The sequence below is a fragment of the Dreissena polymorpha genome, chromosome 5 (genome assembly GCF_020536995.1).
Source record: "Dreissena polymorpha isolate Duluth1 chromosome 5, UMN_Dpol_1.0, whole genome shotgun sequence".
In the NCBI taxonomy this organism is placed as follows: Eukaryota; Metazoa; Mollusca; class Bivalvia; order Myida; family Dreissenidae; genus Dreissena; species Dreissena polymorpha.
In genome coordinates this window covers 59,361,915-59,379,896 of record NC_068359.1, presented here as the reverse complement: position 1 = coordinate 59,379,896, position 17,982 = coordinate 59,361,915, and the positions used below count along the sequence as shown (strand labels likewise).

The following is a 17,982-nucleotide window of genomic DNA, read 5'->3' as shown; positions in this document are numbered from 1 at the left end:
TTGGCTCAGCAGAGCAGCAGAATCAGTTTCAGCAACAGCCTCATCTTCAACAGGATTTTCTGTTTGCTGCCAACATAGCTGCATCTGTACCACCAGCTCATCTAACACCACAGTTTAACTGGTTAAGCCACCTGCAACCACCTAATGTTCAGCCAGCTCTCACGAATGTTTACCGTTCTCCTATACCGGCCACGGAATCGTCTACAACCAGAACTGCATCTATCATCCGCAAAACTATGAATATAGTCTCGACACCTACTAGTTCCCCCAGCCTCAACCAAAAGATGCATGGCGCAACCGAAGAGCAGCCCCAGGAATGAATATGCATGATACATGTTTATTGAGCATGTTTGTGTCAAGCCAAGTGAATTGATTAAGAAGTGTGACTTGAACTTCGTTTATGTACGTTTTTTTCTCGTTTATTTTTTTTAATGAAGGTTTAAATAACCTCATTGTTAATATGAGCCACCATGCTGCTTACTATTGCTTCTTCCTAAGTGAATTTATGTTTATGTTTCTGAATTAATCAGATTTGTATTTTAATCTAACTTTCTTTAAATGTCTCTAGTCTAATTTGAAACTCATATAAAATACAATGCTGTTGATTCTTTAGTATATTAATGTCAATTTTGACTGTACTAGGTTGTGTTGCGTACTTATTAACTTACTTAGCATACTTTTGACATTAGGCAAAAAAGTCTTTGTTAGTTCTTTGTGTTTCTTTTATTTAAAGCTGAATTTTATTGGCTTGTCTTTCATTAACATAAACAAAGACTGTAATAATTAAGAATAAGTTTAATTTTAATATTTTTCCTCAACTCCGACTTTCCTTATAAAATAACAATGTTTTCTACACACAAAAATATGATACATGTACTTAGTATGATACTTGTTTAGGTTGTTAAGTCATTGGGCCTATAAGGCCGAGATGTTTTGGTACGATTCCTAGTTTCTACTACTTGCTATATACACGTGAATTTACTGGCGAAGGTATGTGTCTATACTTGTTGCCCGATTAGGACAGGGATCTAAATCTGCAAAGGAAAATAGGTTAACTGTCCGCAAATAATCAAAAGCAACATAATTGAGAAAACAAACAACTACATGTCCAAATATATCATAAAGATGAAGCTAATTTCCTTCATAACAAAACATGAAAACAACTAACACATCTGACTACATAGAGGACCTCTACAATTTCAAATAACAATATTTTACATATAATTATTACATTCCCAGAGTCAGTGTCAAAACCACATAACGTCTGATAACTGCATAATCTAATTATATTGGTACGTTATACATTTCCTTGTCATGTCATTTATCTCACCAATTAGGGACACTGACATATTAAATCATATTATGTTGCCAATCAACTGAACCATCTGGTGTGTTTAAGTAGTCTTTAAGGTAATCCCTCTGACATACCCCGGCGGATGTCACCACATTCCTTCCATGGTTTCGATCACCATCAGCTATCTGTCTTTCATGGCGCCATTCACCAGGTACTAAGTTGTTGTGCTCGTTTTCTTGATCTATGGCAAGTCTCGCAATGGCAGGGTAACGTATCCTGATTAGGTTATGCAGTATGACACATCCAAGGATAATTGAGTCAACGGTTTCGGGTGTCTGGTTCAAGCAGCCAAGAAGGCACTGAAACCTCATAGCGAGAAGACCGAATGCATTTTCTACTACTCTTCTAGCCCTGGACAGCCTAAAATGAAATGGATTATGATACCTTATTAGAAAAATCGCTTTTGCTATAACATTTCTTCTGAGTTACGATATCATACTACCCTTTACAAACAGCTTGGAACGAGACAAGACGCTACTCGACGTCTGGTCAGTTTCTAAGCTGTTTGATTGTAAGACTCTATACCTGCCAAATTATAAGAACATAAGACACAATGGATACTAATTAAAATTAATCAGACGACATTTTCAGCAGCCGGCAATATAAAGCAGTGGGTAAAAGGTAAATGCACATTTTATTTTGCAAGCATAACTTCAAAATGAAGACTTACCTGTAAGTGAATATGAGCTCCTCGTTGGTCAATTTGCGTCTGGAGTATGGCTTCATCATCAGTGTTCTCAATGGGAAAGCGTCGACTCCAATGAGAAAGTATGGGGTGTTCTTGTCATCGCAAGGAAGTGTATCAGGGTCCGGCAAACCAAGACTGTTTTCTTCAAGCATAGTTCTGAGATCAGTGTTATTAAACAGATGGGCGTCGGATGCACTGCCGTTAGCGCCTTTAGGAACGAATTTGCTTATAGTGTTTTTACCCACTCGAAATGAGTACATCAAGTCTGAATACGAGGCCCCAGTTGCGAGATGACGAAGAGTTACGGCCAACTTCAATCCAGGCTCCAAGGGTTCCCTGAAATCGAGATTTTAGCAATTATTAGTTACAAATATCTGCTATAACATTTACATTGAATATTTACCATCTTTCCATAAATAGACGTGTAAGTTCAGTGCACCATAGGATGGCACAATTAAAAATACGAAGTGAACGTTTTTAGTGATAAGACGGACTTACCTATAGGTGGTGATCTGTTTCTTAATCCTGGGAGATACGCGATCAAGAAGCTTACCAAACAGATCGGCATCCACTCTGAGGAAGTTCTTGTATCCTTTTGGGTCTTCTCTTTTGACCTCCTGTAGTAGTTGCTCATAGTGTCAATATAAGCCACTGCTTAACCCATACTTCCCTACGTCGTGGCCTCGTACGCCTACGCATCTGGGCGACTTCCTCCTCCTTTTACTCTATTACAGCCATGGCCCTGTCTCTCTAGAGCTCTAACCATCTGGCCAACAACTGTAATTGTTCAATCTCCATGATGATTATAAGTGATTGGTGAACAACACTGTTTGAAGTTTTTATCCTCCAAGTTGCAATACACGACCCTTCCCGACTTTGTACGACTGTAGTACGACCATCACGATCTGGTCGTGTGAAGATCTGGTGGCGATCGAGCTGAGGTCCACTTGGTCGAGCTGAGATCGTATAGTGCTCGCGTATATGTCGAGATGATCGAGTGGAAATTGGAAAGATAGTCGAGTGGACGTCGTGAATGACTCGTGTGGGGTTCGTGTGTTATCGACCAGAGGTCGAAAAGAAGTCGTGTATACCCTTTTAGTCGAGCTTGGTCGGGTTTGATCGGGAAATTTTGGTGATCGGGATGATCGAATTGATCGAATCGGCAGTGGGAACCCACCTTCTTTTATAAACATGAAACCTGTTTATAAAGCAATATGCGTTGCAATTATATTAAAAGTAATGCTATAAATAAAGAAAACAATATTTTGATTTCTTTGATGTTTGACAAGGATATTAGCGATATTAGTTATACAAATTCATGTAGATGTTATAACATTATATAGAGAAATTCAGTGTTTGTCATCTTCAAATATCGAAACAATCACAAAAACTAATTTCAATCTTAGAATGAAAAATACAATTAAATAGTTTGCCACACGCATAACGCGCATTAAAGAAATTAATGGAAACAAATAAGGACGCCTAACATGCTTTCAACTTTCAACAAAGTAACACATTTCCCTTAGGCAACGTCGGTTTCATTTTATTAGGTCTAATGGTTCACCTGTTCATTGCGATGAACGTCCGCAAAACAGATGAGCGAACCTAATTTAAACAACATACATTAAAAACAAACTAAAGACGACATACTTTTTGATGAAAACTGTTCACAAAATGATGATTTAAATACTATATGATTGATATGTAATTTTTTAGCATAACCGTGAACCACTTCACAACTATACTAAACATTCCTCAATTCAGTTGTACAATTGTATTTTTAATGTTTTGTCTAGGGTAATCCATATAATGTCTTGAATTTTCCCGTTTTATTTAGGTTTTTTAAATGAATTGCGACGATAGGTATTACATCGTACAAGCATATGTTTAACGAGCTCTCTTTTAGATACTCAAATTTTAAAAGCCTTGAGCAGTTTCTACAAATCATGGAACACAACTCAAGTTATATCAACGTGTCGCCCAGGGTAATTATGGTAAAATATGTTCTCGAGTGTCTATTCGGTAATGAATTGGAATGTTGGGCTTCAAAACTAAGTGAGCAGTATGAAAAGCTGTATAGTATGCGTGATATATCCTTTGCTTACACTCACATGGGAACTCCCTGCTGGGGTTTTTGTACGTTTATTATATTGTCAAGTTCGGTGTAAAATTTGGATATCCCGTGTGAATAACGTGCGATATACTCATCCCAAATATCAACACCAAGCGCATGCAGTGCCGACTTTTAATTTCAGGAATCGTAAAAATCGTTGCAATCACGTTTTTATGTTACTTTGTTGTTTTGCCTGCTCTTAAATACTTATTTGACCATGGTAATGGCGGTGCCCTTGAATTCTTCAATTAATTCAGGCGTTGGGATGCTGGCCACTTCATTAGAAGTTACATTTACATCATGAAATTTATTGTCAAGAACACTTAGGTCGAATCCGAACACTTTGATAAAATATTCAAATGATACTTTCGGACCGATTTGACATGAAATGTGCCATTCTCCCTTGCCGTTGTCTCCTTTGCCGTTGTCTTCTTTTTCTCCGTTCCATGTTACCTTTGTACTTTTGAAAAAGTCTTCTTTAATTTCGTTTTGCATTATATTAACCCATAAAATATCGAATATTATCAATACTATCACTACTTGTTCTATCTGACATTTTTATGTTTCCTTTTCAGACATTTATATTTTCTCTACTTAAAACATTTCACTTGTTGAACGTTTTATTTTAGCGGAAGACAGTTATTAAGTGTGTTATATTGATTTATGAATGTAGTCGTTGTATACTTATAATTAGTGTCGATGATAAAAATTGATAAATAAATTTAAAAAAACATGCAGCGTTCATATTATTATGTTGTGAATAAAATGCTCATTGAATTTGTTGATACATTTTAACGAGTGTAATCGTTTACAAGTCTTGTATTCGACCTTTAACCAGAGGTAAATGGCCAAAATAGTAGTCGTCTACGTACATTAACTAGCAGTGTTAAGACCAGAAGGTGTGCTTAGCAAAAGATTACGTCACAGGACTGTTCGCATGTATTATTGACCTGAGGGGGAACCTGTGAGTGTGCGGGATAGGTCTCCCCCCCCCCCTTTTTAAATTTGCCACTGTTTAAGGTTAACTTTGATGCTTAACAAAACTTATTTTATAATAAAAATTTATGGAATGCATAAAGCAAATCAGCACCTTTCTGTATTATGAAATTCACATCAATGTTGAAGAATAGATGACAGAACTGTATGATGTTTGATGAAGAAGGAAAGCTAACTTTGAAAATCAAAAACTTTTATTTAAAAATGTATCATAAAGTAATAGTTTCCTTTGATATCAAACCTCCTCTTAAGTTTCAAATTGAATTACTTATTACAAATAAAATGTGTATCATCTACATGTACTACACAGTCTTACTTTCACCATCATCAACTTTGATAAACAATCCAATCGTCTTCAACTGCGACATAAGAAGATTGGACATTGAATTGTTTTCTATAACAACAGTCTTCCGTTGTTTTTTTTATGGGACTATTTCAAATATTTAGCTGCTTTTGGTATGTGAGTCTTTATATGACAAACCTATTAAGTGTGAATTTCTTCCGGTCTATTAATATTTGGCAAGTATGGCCCTTGGAATGAAAATTTTCTCTATAATAACCGTTTTCCGGAGGTTTTTTTCGCAACTCATTCCGATAATGAGCTGCTTATTATGTTTTTGCAATTCCGTGCGATCATCACACATTGCAATTCCTTCTATAAAATCATTGAGCTGTAGTATCAATCATAAACAGATCTGACATGTGACCGTATGTACCATTGAATTCAATTTATTAGGTATCGTTTCGTGAAAAAAAACGTATGTATATTTCGAGAAAACATGAAATCGTTAAATTGTAAAAAGAATACTTATGTGTCATTACTTGATCGGCGTTGTAGCTATTCGAATAGCAAACATTCAAATTGGATATTTAATAATGTTTCCATCCTTAGTATTACAGCACAATATGGTCAGTATGGCCTGCAGTGCATGTATGTGAAAACAAAAGAGACTCAGTCAAATATTAATTTCACGATTGCTGCAAACAAAATATACATTATAACTATATATTACGCGTCAACAGTACACTTAATTTATCCCGTTTATGAGTTCTTAAGTCTAAAAACATCTTTAATATTGTTAAAATTAATTAAATATTATCTATGTATTCTTAAAATGCTATTTTAGTTGAAACAATAACACATATATATATATATATATATATATATATATATATATATATATATATATATATATATATATATATATATTATTGCGCCATGAGAAAACCAGCACAAATGACATCGACGACGTCTTTGGCAAATCGTCATTTTCATTACGTCATAATTTTCTGCGAAAAATTGATTTGCATTTGTGCGTGAGATAGTTGTGAACACGTGTGTTTGATTTCGTTTGAAAGTTAAAAACTTAGGAATAGATGCCGAACTTGAGGTAAGAGCCTTAACACTATATAGATTTATTTATATTATGTTTTTCGCACAATCGTCACTGACTACGTCTATACTTGTTTTAACATTGTTTATTTAAACCTGATTTAAAAACACGTCACGCAGGCCTAGTGTTGTGCACTGGATCAGTGAATGATAGAAACTTTGGTTTGTCGTAGAAAAGTGTCAGATAATAACAAGACTATAACGATATTTTGAAAACATTATTTATTGTGTAAATATGTGTTGTTGTTAGAAATTGTAAGTTTATCGGATATTTAAAGCATGTTAAATGTGTGTTTACAATAATTTTAAGAAAGCATATGACTACTACAAGCCATTATAAGTAAAATCTAAAGTTTAAGTAGCATAAATGGACAGGTTGATAAGATGTTAGTTAAGATTAATAAGCTGTTAGTTAATGATGTTTTATTTTAATGTGGATAGCCTATTCAAAATATTTTTTTTGCAACATACCGTATGGATATATTTAGATACAATACATTACAATACGTCATCACTCTACTGAGAGTAAATAGCGCAGTCGGTAAGGCAGTACGCTCAATGTTGTTTTGATTGATCTAAGCATTGGTTCGAATCGTATTAGATCCTACATTTTTTTGTAGTAGTATGTACATGTTATTGAATACAATTATTATTAAATTGCCACTTAATTGTTGTTTAAAATATACTGATATACATAAATTAGCAATAGATTAAAGCGTATTTTAATATTTCAGGATTTGGAAAGTATCATCTCAGACCACTTTGGTCGTACGCCCGCGAGTACCACCGTTTGTTCCCAGACATTGGAGGCGAGTGACGAGAGCGACGTGGATACTACCAGCTACGCCGACATCTATCAGGGTCGTGTGAGGTCTATTGTGAGTGAAAATATTGATGCAAGTGATGACAACGATAGCGACAACGAAGACGATCAAATCCATGATCGATCACTGTCAGAAGATGAAAACCATGTTCACAACGTAACAAGCGCTGGCGTACATGAACAAGGAGAGTGTGACCCTGATAGGTTAGCTGTAGAGCATTTCATGAAGGGATGTGGATGTGGCAGGCATTGTCAAAAGAACTTCACGCCATCTTCGGTGTATCAGTCTATTCAAGACATGCGTGAGAAAAGTTAAGATGAAAAAGAAATGTTCCTTATGGGAATTTCAAGTAATTGTTCGGATACCTCTTCTAGCACAAAGAGAGGGAAGAAACGTGCCCGCGTGCGCGCACACTTTGCAATTAATGGTGCTTCACTGTGTAGGGAAACGTGTCAGCTGTTTTTTGACGTAAAACGTGCTGTTCTATATGCACTGATACAGACAGTTAATCGGGTGATTGTACACCGAGAACGCACGGGAACAGAGGGCGAAAACCTAAACACGCACTAATGTTTGATGGTGTAAATCGGGTTGTGCAGTTCATCATGAACACATCCGAAGAAATCGGACTGCCATACCCAGCAGCCCCAAGGGGAAAAGACAATATTCCAATCGTCTTCCTTCCATCAAGCACAACAAAGATGCATTTACATGCGCAATATAGCGCTGCTTGTGCAGAGCGAAATGTGCGGTGCGTGAAAATTCCGGCATTCAAAAGCATCTGGTTGCACTGCGTACCGCACATTAAAATTGCAAAACCAAGAGAGAACGTTTGCGGCACGTGCGAGCGACTTCGAAGTGACATCGTGGGCGCTGTGACAGAAGAGGAGAAGCTACATTCACTGACAGCAATGGAGACGCACATCACTGACGCTCGCAAGGTTGTTATTTGTAATACAACTTAATTAATTGTTAGCCTACACCTATAAGTAATAATTGAATGTTTCATTCTCATCTTTTGCTGGTGTAATTAAATTTTTAGTGATAACACGAATACCAATACGATAATAGGTGTTGATAATAATGCATGCTCATATTTTACAGGAAAGAAAAGTGAACTTAAACTGTGTACAGATGGCCGTTTCTGACCTTGTGCGATATTGCCACTACACCTTTGACTTTAGTCAGAGTGTAAGTTTACCAAACTACGTCAGACAGATGCGCCAAATATATATTTCATGGCACTCAGAAAAGCGCAGATCTTTGGTTTCTGCAAAAGTGGCGATAAACAACTGAACTTTCTAATCGACGAGAACGAAACCCCTGGGAAAGATGGCAAGATGACTTACGGCCCAAACGCAGTGATTTTCATGATAGATTGGGCACTGGAAACAACGTCAACTACATCTAGGTCGTTCATTATTCACGCCGATAACTGTCCAGGTAATTAGCAACACGGGCGTATTTAATGTGTATTACAGTTTAAGTACTGAATTTGTTTTGTATGGTATTGTAAGGCCTTGGAGTATTAATTAACTTGTGTATTATCTGTAATTTCATAATGTAAACAAACTGCTATTGTTTATATTATCATAACTCAACCATTACACTATCCCATACACAAGATTATGGTTGAAGTGTTTAATTGTTACATTAACTGATAGAGTAATCATTTAAATATGTTTTGTCTAATGATTATAAACAGTACTTGAATTCCAAAACTTACTGTCAATGTCCGAACTTCAAGGAGGCAAGTCCAACCGTCATCTTGCAATGATTCTTTTGATTATATCCATTTCCAAGTAACTTAACATTGTATAATTATAATAATACAACTACAAGTTACTTTAAAATACTATTTCATTGTCGTTAAATGTTCAATCGTGTTGTTTATTGTGTAAAATTCGCCATTCCTAAAAAGCACTTTTCAGCAGTTCAATATTTCGGATATATTGTACCGTAATATTTCTTTTCTGTCAAAACTGCATTTTTGTTTAGGTCAGAGAGAAGTATATTTGTTTATTGTTAGATGTAGAATCTTTCGCTCATCTATATTTGCTCCTAAAATGTTCTTTTGTTAGTTAAAATATATATTATTGTTGAATGTTTTGCCGCTAGAGAACTTTGTTAAGGATTTAGGATTCCTAAATGCATTTGATTGGTTGTCGCAATCCTAAGTCGTTTTGATTGGCTTAGTCACATTCCTAAGACATTAGTGCGCAGAATCACGCAGAATCCTAAATCCTAAGTTGTTGAGCGGCAGGTATAAATAGCGCGGATAAACAACATTTGGTATCTTTCATGATCACAAACTTCCGTTCATTACGGCATAACAATCAGATCTTTATTATTTATTTAGATCTTATTGTCAGATCTTCTCCATTCTGAGAATGGTAAGCTATTTAACAAGTTAAAACTAACTTTACATCTTTGGTTACAGTATTTATTACATTAAAATGATTCATTCTATGTCTTATGAACTCCAGAGAGCTCAAGAATTTATCTGTGCTATACGAAAATACTTGTTATAAGATCTGTGTTTAAAGTCTACATTAAAGTGCCTTTTGAAACATTTCGACTTTATAATGCGATAGTATTAGTAACTTTTAGTATCTGCAAATAAAAGATGTTGAAAACATGAACCGCAGTTGTTTTGAAGCCATCCTGACAAGAGCGGCTAAATTATAGGCTGGGTACAACTAAATGGTAGCGGTACATTACAGTATTAAGCTACGAATAGCGCTTGTAAGCTACGAAGCGCTACTATGTCAACTATGCTTTATATTATGAATAAGCTTTTTTGAACAACAATACCACACGGGTGATCCGAATTACCGCCTAAACAATAAAAAAGTGATATTATTTGTACATTCGATTTTTTTTTACAAAACAACACAATGCTTAGAGAATTTCTAAGTGTCTATTCATAACTGAATACAATATGCGCTATATTCTTTTTCAGGACAGAACAAAAACAGGTACGCCATTGGATATTTCCTGTGGCGTGTCATGACAGGTCAGCAGGACATATCGAGTTCCTGATGCAGATACCCGGTAAAGAAAATATTTTTGTATTTACTTATCCATAGAAAACAATCATACTATAAGTCATAACACTTATTTAAAAAAATAATAATAATTTGAGACTTATTATTATGTTTTAGGCCACGCGCGTTGTCACGTAGACAGCGGGTTTGCCTGTGTTAAAAAGGCTTACAGACGAAGCGACGTAGAGACAATGAACGATTTGGCTGCCGTTGTGGACGGATCGAGCAGCACCAACGCTGCAGTCCGTTACCCAGCGTGGTGCTGGCGTAACTGGAAGTCGTTTCTAGGCGAACACTTCAATGCGCTACCTGGCATACGGTATGTAGCAGTTATTACATTACATAAAATTTACTGGTATATGAAACGCAAATAGTTTAATAGCAATGCTACTGATTTGGACAAAATACAAATAATAGAATGTGTCCTTCCACTGCAGGAAATATCAGTACTTCCGAATGTCGTCTGCTTACCCCGGTGTTGTCATGGCGAAGACATGCAGCGACGGTGAAGAGACCTCTTTGTGTTTATTGAAGAACCCAGGTTTCCTTTTCACGAGCACCGACCGTCCAGTTCAGCTGCTCGCTCCTGGATAATCTGCAGCACGTCGCGACTTCTTGCGTGCTAATGTGCGACCTCTATTGTCAGCTCGGGATCAGGAAGGCTTCGCGTGTTAGACAGAATGTGACATGTTTACTGCTCGAACTGTGCTAAGGATTGATTTACAATGTAACCAGTTATTGTTAATGTATTATGGATTCTGTACGTTTGTTTGTTTAACAAAACTATATCAACATTCCAATTTCATTTAAAGTATCCAACAAACTGCGTTATTTATTTTCTTGAAGAAACATGATAAATTAATATTAACACATTATATGAAATAACCAAACAGTAACACATTTACGTCATCGGTATTAAACACAACATGATTTAAATTTAAAATAATGATCACGGACATTTCCAAATAAAACATGAACGAAGTGAGTTCGAAATGAAAATGAAATATGACGCGGCGTCAAATTACGACGTAATAACGCTAACTTTAGACTCACACGGGTTAACGTTAATGTAAATTAGTTAAGGTTATAGTTGGAAAAGTATGACATGTTATACATATATGGAACCGGGAAAGAACGTCGATAACGAAAGTGAAGAAAAGTAAAAATCGAAAATTTTGTCATTTGTGCTGGTTTTCTCATGGCGAATATTATATTTATTTATTTATTTATATTTATATTTATTTATATATCAATGGTACTGATGTTATTTATTTCTAATATTTTTTATAAGCTTTCGAAAACAACCGGTGTGTAGTTGATTCGTTAAAAATTGCCCGAGTTACATGGTTTACAGTAAAGATGGTGTAGTTTTATTGCAAATGAAGTTGCATTCTTTGTTTCTATTAAAGCATATATATATATAATATACTATGGGCTTCCCTTCTGTTGAACAAATCACCACCAATTACCAATACTGCACGTACAATCCAGCCACTGCCAACTACTTAACTATTAGATCAACGCCAGTGGACCATCACATAACAACGTAAACGAGCAAGAGAATCACAATGAAAGTCGATAGAATGGCCAAACGGTCTCATATATAAATAAATGCAGGCGAAAATTGGAATAAATTTGCTCTTCCGCATCTAGTTGACACTAGCAGTGGGGCTCATAGAAACATTCTTTGTGTTATCGTAAGCCGGGATAAAAATGTACCGAATGCCGTGAAGTCGGGTGTTAAAGGACAAAAGTCTAGTATTCAATGAAAACATGTGACCTCTGTCCACAACGACTTAATACAGATTTGAATTATACAAACATACAAAACACTCTGTCAACCTGCCATAAAGACAGATCCCGAGTGTCGATGATTCCTAAATTGCGACTATAGCCTTAGGACGAGACCGTGCGGAACTAAGATATGAAAGTGTTTTTAGGCTCAGACACTTCGATATAGAAGATGCCGTAAGAGACTAACTTGTAAAATGAAAATCATAAACTAAGTGATTTACAAGTTGTCTTTCACAAGAGTATCTTTAACACATACTGCTTTTAATAATGCCTGGATGATGCAAAATACGTAGCAAAACATTCATATTTACGTTTTCTAGGTTCGTTTTACTGACATGCGCCAATCTCGACATTGCAAAGTACACGAGATTTATCTAATATTATGAGAACTGTCTCATTATAGTTATTAATTGTTGCAGGTTATGAAGCATGCGCATTTATATTCAATGAGAAGAAATATGAGAATTATTTTTATGAAGACCCTAATCTTTTATCTCAATATGTAAAGTATTAAAAGCATAAATATGTGAATTTTAAATTGGACAAAAATTGGAAAACAAAAGAAGTTAAAACGCAATAAATTATAAGATGTTTTTTAAGAAAACGATTAAAATATGTTCGCTGTTCATGTCATCCAGATAACCTTGTTCAAATGGCTTTCAACTAGAGAAAGGTCCACTTTTGTTAAAAATCCTTTTATTCGTGAACAGGTTCTAACACAGACGGTTTCTGCACAAATCGCCAATCGTTCTATTAATTTTACGTCCTTGACATTTTCAAAAGTACATGCTGAAATGCAAAATAAATTGCCAATATGATGGTGTTGGTCTAACATTAAACTGTGCCGATCCTTCTCAAATCTTCTGCATTCCAATCAAAAGCATTCTCAGTGGAAATTAAAATGGTGGATTAAGTATAAAAGAACATGGCACAGTATTGTTTTATTCCTTTTTTATTACACTTGAGAAAATGTGAATGATGATGAGCAATAACTTTTATTCCCGACTATGTGTCAAACAATGCGTTCCGTTTAAGAAAGATTTCATATCTATATTACAATAACACAATATAATTGGAAATGCAGACATACCATAATTTGAAGTTTAAATACGATCGATAAGATATTTGCATATGAAGAAATTATTAAACGTGCCTGAACATTAAGCATGCTCTTTAATTAAATCTTAGATTAGTAATTGCATTACTAAGGTTATGAAATAAGTAAGCTGGCAATTAACTAAGCTTCAGAACGGATATAATTATGAAACCTCAAAGTTCAAAGAAAATTATCTAAAATGCAAAAGAGTGGGCAATTATCAACTGTAATAGTGAGCTTTAAAGTTTATTAATGAACTGCACTCCTGTCATATCATGATATATTTGGCACTTCATCGGGTCATATAATTTTTTCATCAATATGTTGAATGTTTAGTCGAATTTCTCCACCAACACGATTTTTTTAAAATCTTGCCGGATATGTTACTCGTGGGGACATTGGTTGATATCATTTTCGTTGCAAAAACTGTTTCATTGGCATACCTTTCAAGGAATTTGTAAACTAAGTGCTAAAAAGGGGACAAATCCCTGCATTTTCGACTTCAAATAGCCATATTTCTATTCTGAAGTTATATTTATTAAAATACAAAACCCTTAATAGTCAGACATTAACAATCGATTTTCTGCAGCGGAAACATTTACAAAATTCAGGAAATCTATCAATAAATTGATGCACCCAAATCAAAACCGTTGTCAATTGCGAAATCGTATGGCGGTCCCTCTTGCCTTTCATAACGATATAACTTTGCCGTTAATTTCACTTCGCTCTCGAAAAGGATGGAAGACTTTAAATTATTACAGTCGCTAATATCATAAACTTTTATTATAAAAAATAAGATATTTTAGTAAGGCACTTATTTAATAAATATTCACATTCATATATAAACATATTATAATTGGTAAATATTCAAAAATATGTGTTTAAACATGACTTAACAAACTAATATGATAACAAAATCTATTCGACAATTAATGGATGTTCGACAATACTAAGAAAAAACAGTAAATGATAGTTATACATTTAATTGCGATTTTTATACAGTCAAAAACACAAGGCACTCATTACTAGAGGTAACTAGGCAAACACTTTCTAATTAAAATTCGCATACGCATTAAGACGTTACACAAAAATAACTATTAACTATAGTATCATGTTCAGTAAAACTTTTAAATAGATCAGCAAGAGATAAAATACTGAAGACCAACAACAAAAATAGGACAATACTTTCTTTTGAATCATATTTATCAGTGGTATCTAAATATAAAGTATTTGTCCACTGAAAATTATTTAGTACATGCACAAGTTTCAAAAAATCTAACGGAATACAAATGTCGTGTATTTCACTTTAATCTATGCCACTTGAAATAAAATCCGCGTTATTATATTATATTCGATAGAGTTTTGTGAGCCTTGTTATATACCATGATTTTCTATCATAGTTAACTGTCGAATAACCCACAATTGAGACTCTAGATGTGTAGGTATTGAATCAAAAGTGCAATTCATTGTTTTCATGAGTACACATAAAAAGCCGTTGGAAGGGTCACCAGTCGGGTAAGCGAGTTGAACATGGCGATGAAACCAAAATGATATCAGAAGAAGTTCGCATATGCTTTCGTAAGGATCCACTAATCACAAGGCGATTGCATAAACAGGGGTTTGCCCTGATTCTCATTGTATCGATCCTCCTCATTGTACCGTGCCTTATGCGAAAACCCCTCAAGAATTGCTGAACGGTAAATGTTTTCCCATTTTAAGAAGTTTAAATTTATTTGATGTTTATAACGATGACCTTCCTAATGTATAATGTACATGTACTTCATTTGAAAGTATGCCATGTTTATTCCAAGCCGATATTATGATTACACATAATTGTGTTAGTTTGTTTTTGGTTTATTAGTAGGTTTATCAAATGTTGTATAAGCCGCCTACTTGTGACAAAATACATAAAAATAACTTAAGACAATGTATCATTAGATCGCATTCTCAAAGTCGAACACACACATTTTCTGGTACTTGTCGTCGAAGGTTTAATAATTTTAGCCGAAAGTGATGTCAGTGTAGCTGTTGTTGATATATAGGCAATGATCAATATATAGCGGAATGTCCGCAAGGCTTCCTATGTCGCAAGTTGGCTGATTATGAAGATTATTTTATTTTTTGTGTTATTATATGCTTAGTAGCGCTATCGGTATATTAATTATATAATTGAAAAAGCGACACAGAGAATCACAACCAGAATATGAGCCTGGTTGCTCAAAACTTTCGCGGCCAATGAAGCTCAGAGTCAATAATTTCGGTATAAACTATTGAAGTTAATGAATTGCTTGCCCTTTATATTGTGTTCATTGTTTAAACAAATGTGTTTACCCGAATAGTTTAAACATGTTTGATAATAACATTGCTTTTCACTTAATTTTATTTTTATCTGAAGTAAACAGGCTGTTAACTTAACTATAATATACAATTTTGAGCAACCGGACAAAGGATGATCATAACGTCAGATACATAATTATTAGAATAAAGAAAGAGAATACGAAATAAAGGATAGAGAAAAGAAAACCACGACGAAGGGTGATGATGAATATGACGTAGAATACTATGATGACGATGCTGATGTTGATGCTGCATCTGTTTCTGCTACTGCTTCTATCATCATCAGCAGCAGCAGAAGCAGCTGCAGCAGCATCCACAAGTAACGTTATAACAGAAGAGAGAGAAGTGTGCGCGTCTGTACAGTCGTGGTCTCTTTTAACGTCAATAAATTAAATATGAAAATGTACCCATCTATAATGGAAAATACGCAGTCGGCATGTCACCTGGATGAGATGATGAAAACGAGTGTTCTGTCAAAGGTAATATACAAAACCATACAATTGGATATTACACATTTCATGCACACTTAACGCCATTAACGCTACGTGTAATAAGCAAATTATATAAAATAAACCGTAGGCCTAAGGTAATGAAAAACGAGTAACTATTCTGTAAGAGGTCATATAAAATACCATATAATGGGATATTTAATACTTCGTATACACTTTACGTTATTAATTATTATTGATTACTTGAAACTGACAACTCATTTTTATGTCATAATTAAACTGATTTTAGCGTTGTAATTTAAACAGATTTCAAATAATAAATATGAACTTAATAAGACCTTACTCTAAAACTTTTTGTAAAAGGAGTATTCTGTTTATATCATTGAGCTACAATAACATATTTTCACATTTCAACGTCTTCAGACTGTCTTTCTGAGACACCAACAAGTTCATAACTAATGTTCTGAGATGACGTGTGCTCGCGCTCAAGTTCTGAAAATGTGCCTTCCTTGCACCGTGCCATCTTAAAAAGAGTTTTAATGCCAGAACGGAAGCTTCGAATCATCACACAGTACACCCAGAAGTTCAGATGAAAGCTAAGCACCAAGGCCAGCTCATACGTGGCGTGGATTATCCTGTTGGTCATCAGAGGTAGTATTTTCTGCCCGCTGTGTATCAGAACCATCGTCAAAAAGTAGAAGAGACCGTAGGGCAGCTCCGGTATAAGAAATATGACGACTATCAGTAGAACAGCGATGATCATGTTTCTGTTTTGCTCCCTTCGTCGCCTAACGTTGTTGTCAACACTTGTGCTTCCAGGTCTCTGGCTCACTGATCGCAACATCAGTGCCGTGAACGCCACCAATGCCACGCAGGGAATTAGCGTGACCCAGGATAAACGAGGCCCAGATATAAGCACAGCCCCATCCGCAAGGCTCTTTGAGTTCCCAGTTACAAAACCCATCACTAGTCTTAATGTCAAAAGCATGGTACATGTGCAATAGAAAGGACAGGACGTACATTACAGCAACAATGCCGATCGTTTTCTTGGTCGTGCACCAACGGTTAGCGGCAGCAGGGTGTCTTACATGCAAGAACCGTTGAAACCCGAGGAGAACGGTTTCCCAGACGGAAATGGTGTGAAATGCACGTGCAATGTACAACCTGGTTATCATGGTTAAATTGCACCAGTCTTTAGAAAGTAACATCTGTTCACGTGAGTACACATAGAACGTCGCTGGGAGGGTCACCAGTCCGGTAAGGGAGTCGGATATTGCGATAAAAACCAAAATAATACTAGCAGAAGTTCGCATATCCTTTCGTAAGAATCCACCAATCACAAGACAATTGCATACACACATAATAATGACCAAGACTGGCCAGATATAACCGTAGATCACAATTTCAAAGTCGAATATGCTGTACACGTGTTCGTCGAAGAAGTAGTAGTCGTAGTCGAATGTGGGATCGGTGTCGTTGTGGTTGATATGTTGACCAGGGCCAGTACCGTTTTCGTAGGCTGAAATGTTCTCCATGTCAATCGTAGTAGGCCTTAAACAAACATGTAGGTAATAGCATCAGGTTTTTGAGGCATTTAAGGTTGATTGAATGACGCAGTTCCAAAAATAGATCGCAATAATGCAAAGAAGAGTAGGAATTTGGAGCACTTTAAGTCATTAATAAAAGAACTATAAACTATACATAACAGTCAATTCATAATATTGCCTTAAATTACAATGGTGAAAATATGCTCACCTGTTTTTTTATTGATTAATATAAACTAAACTCTATGAACACTTATTACAACGTGATATGTCCGATTTCAAAACAAAAATATGTAATTTTAACGAAATGCTCACAAACGTCTAAATAAAAAAAGTCCACATTCCGA

The 17,982-nt window shown here is 35.4% G+C and overlaps 1 protein-coding gene across 1 annotated transcript; it reads right to left on the bottom strand.

Annotated features, from left to right (window-relative positions):
• Positions 1-16,891: 16,891 nt before the first annotated feature.
• Positions 16,892-17,626, bottom strand: LOC127831262 (sex peptide receptor-related protein 2-like). The gene has a single exon (XM_052356243.1). The coding sequence runs from the start codon at positions 17,624-17,626 to the stop codon at positions 16,892-16,894; it is 735 nt and encodes a 244-aa protein (XP_052212203.1).
• Positions 17,627-17,982: the final 356 nt, after the last annotated feature.

What these genes read in the sequence shown, in the direction of transcription:
- LOC127831262 (XM_052356243.1), bottom strand. Translation starts at nt 17,626, where the DNA reads ATGGAGAACATTTCAGCCTACGAAAACGGTACTGGCCCTGGTCAACAT.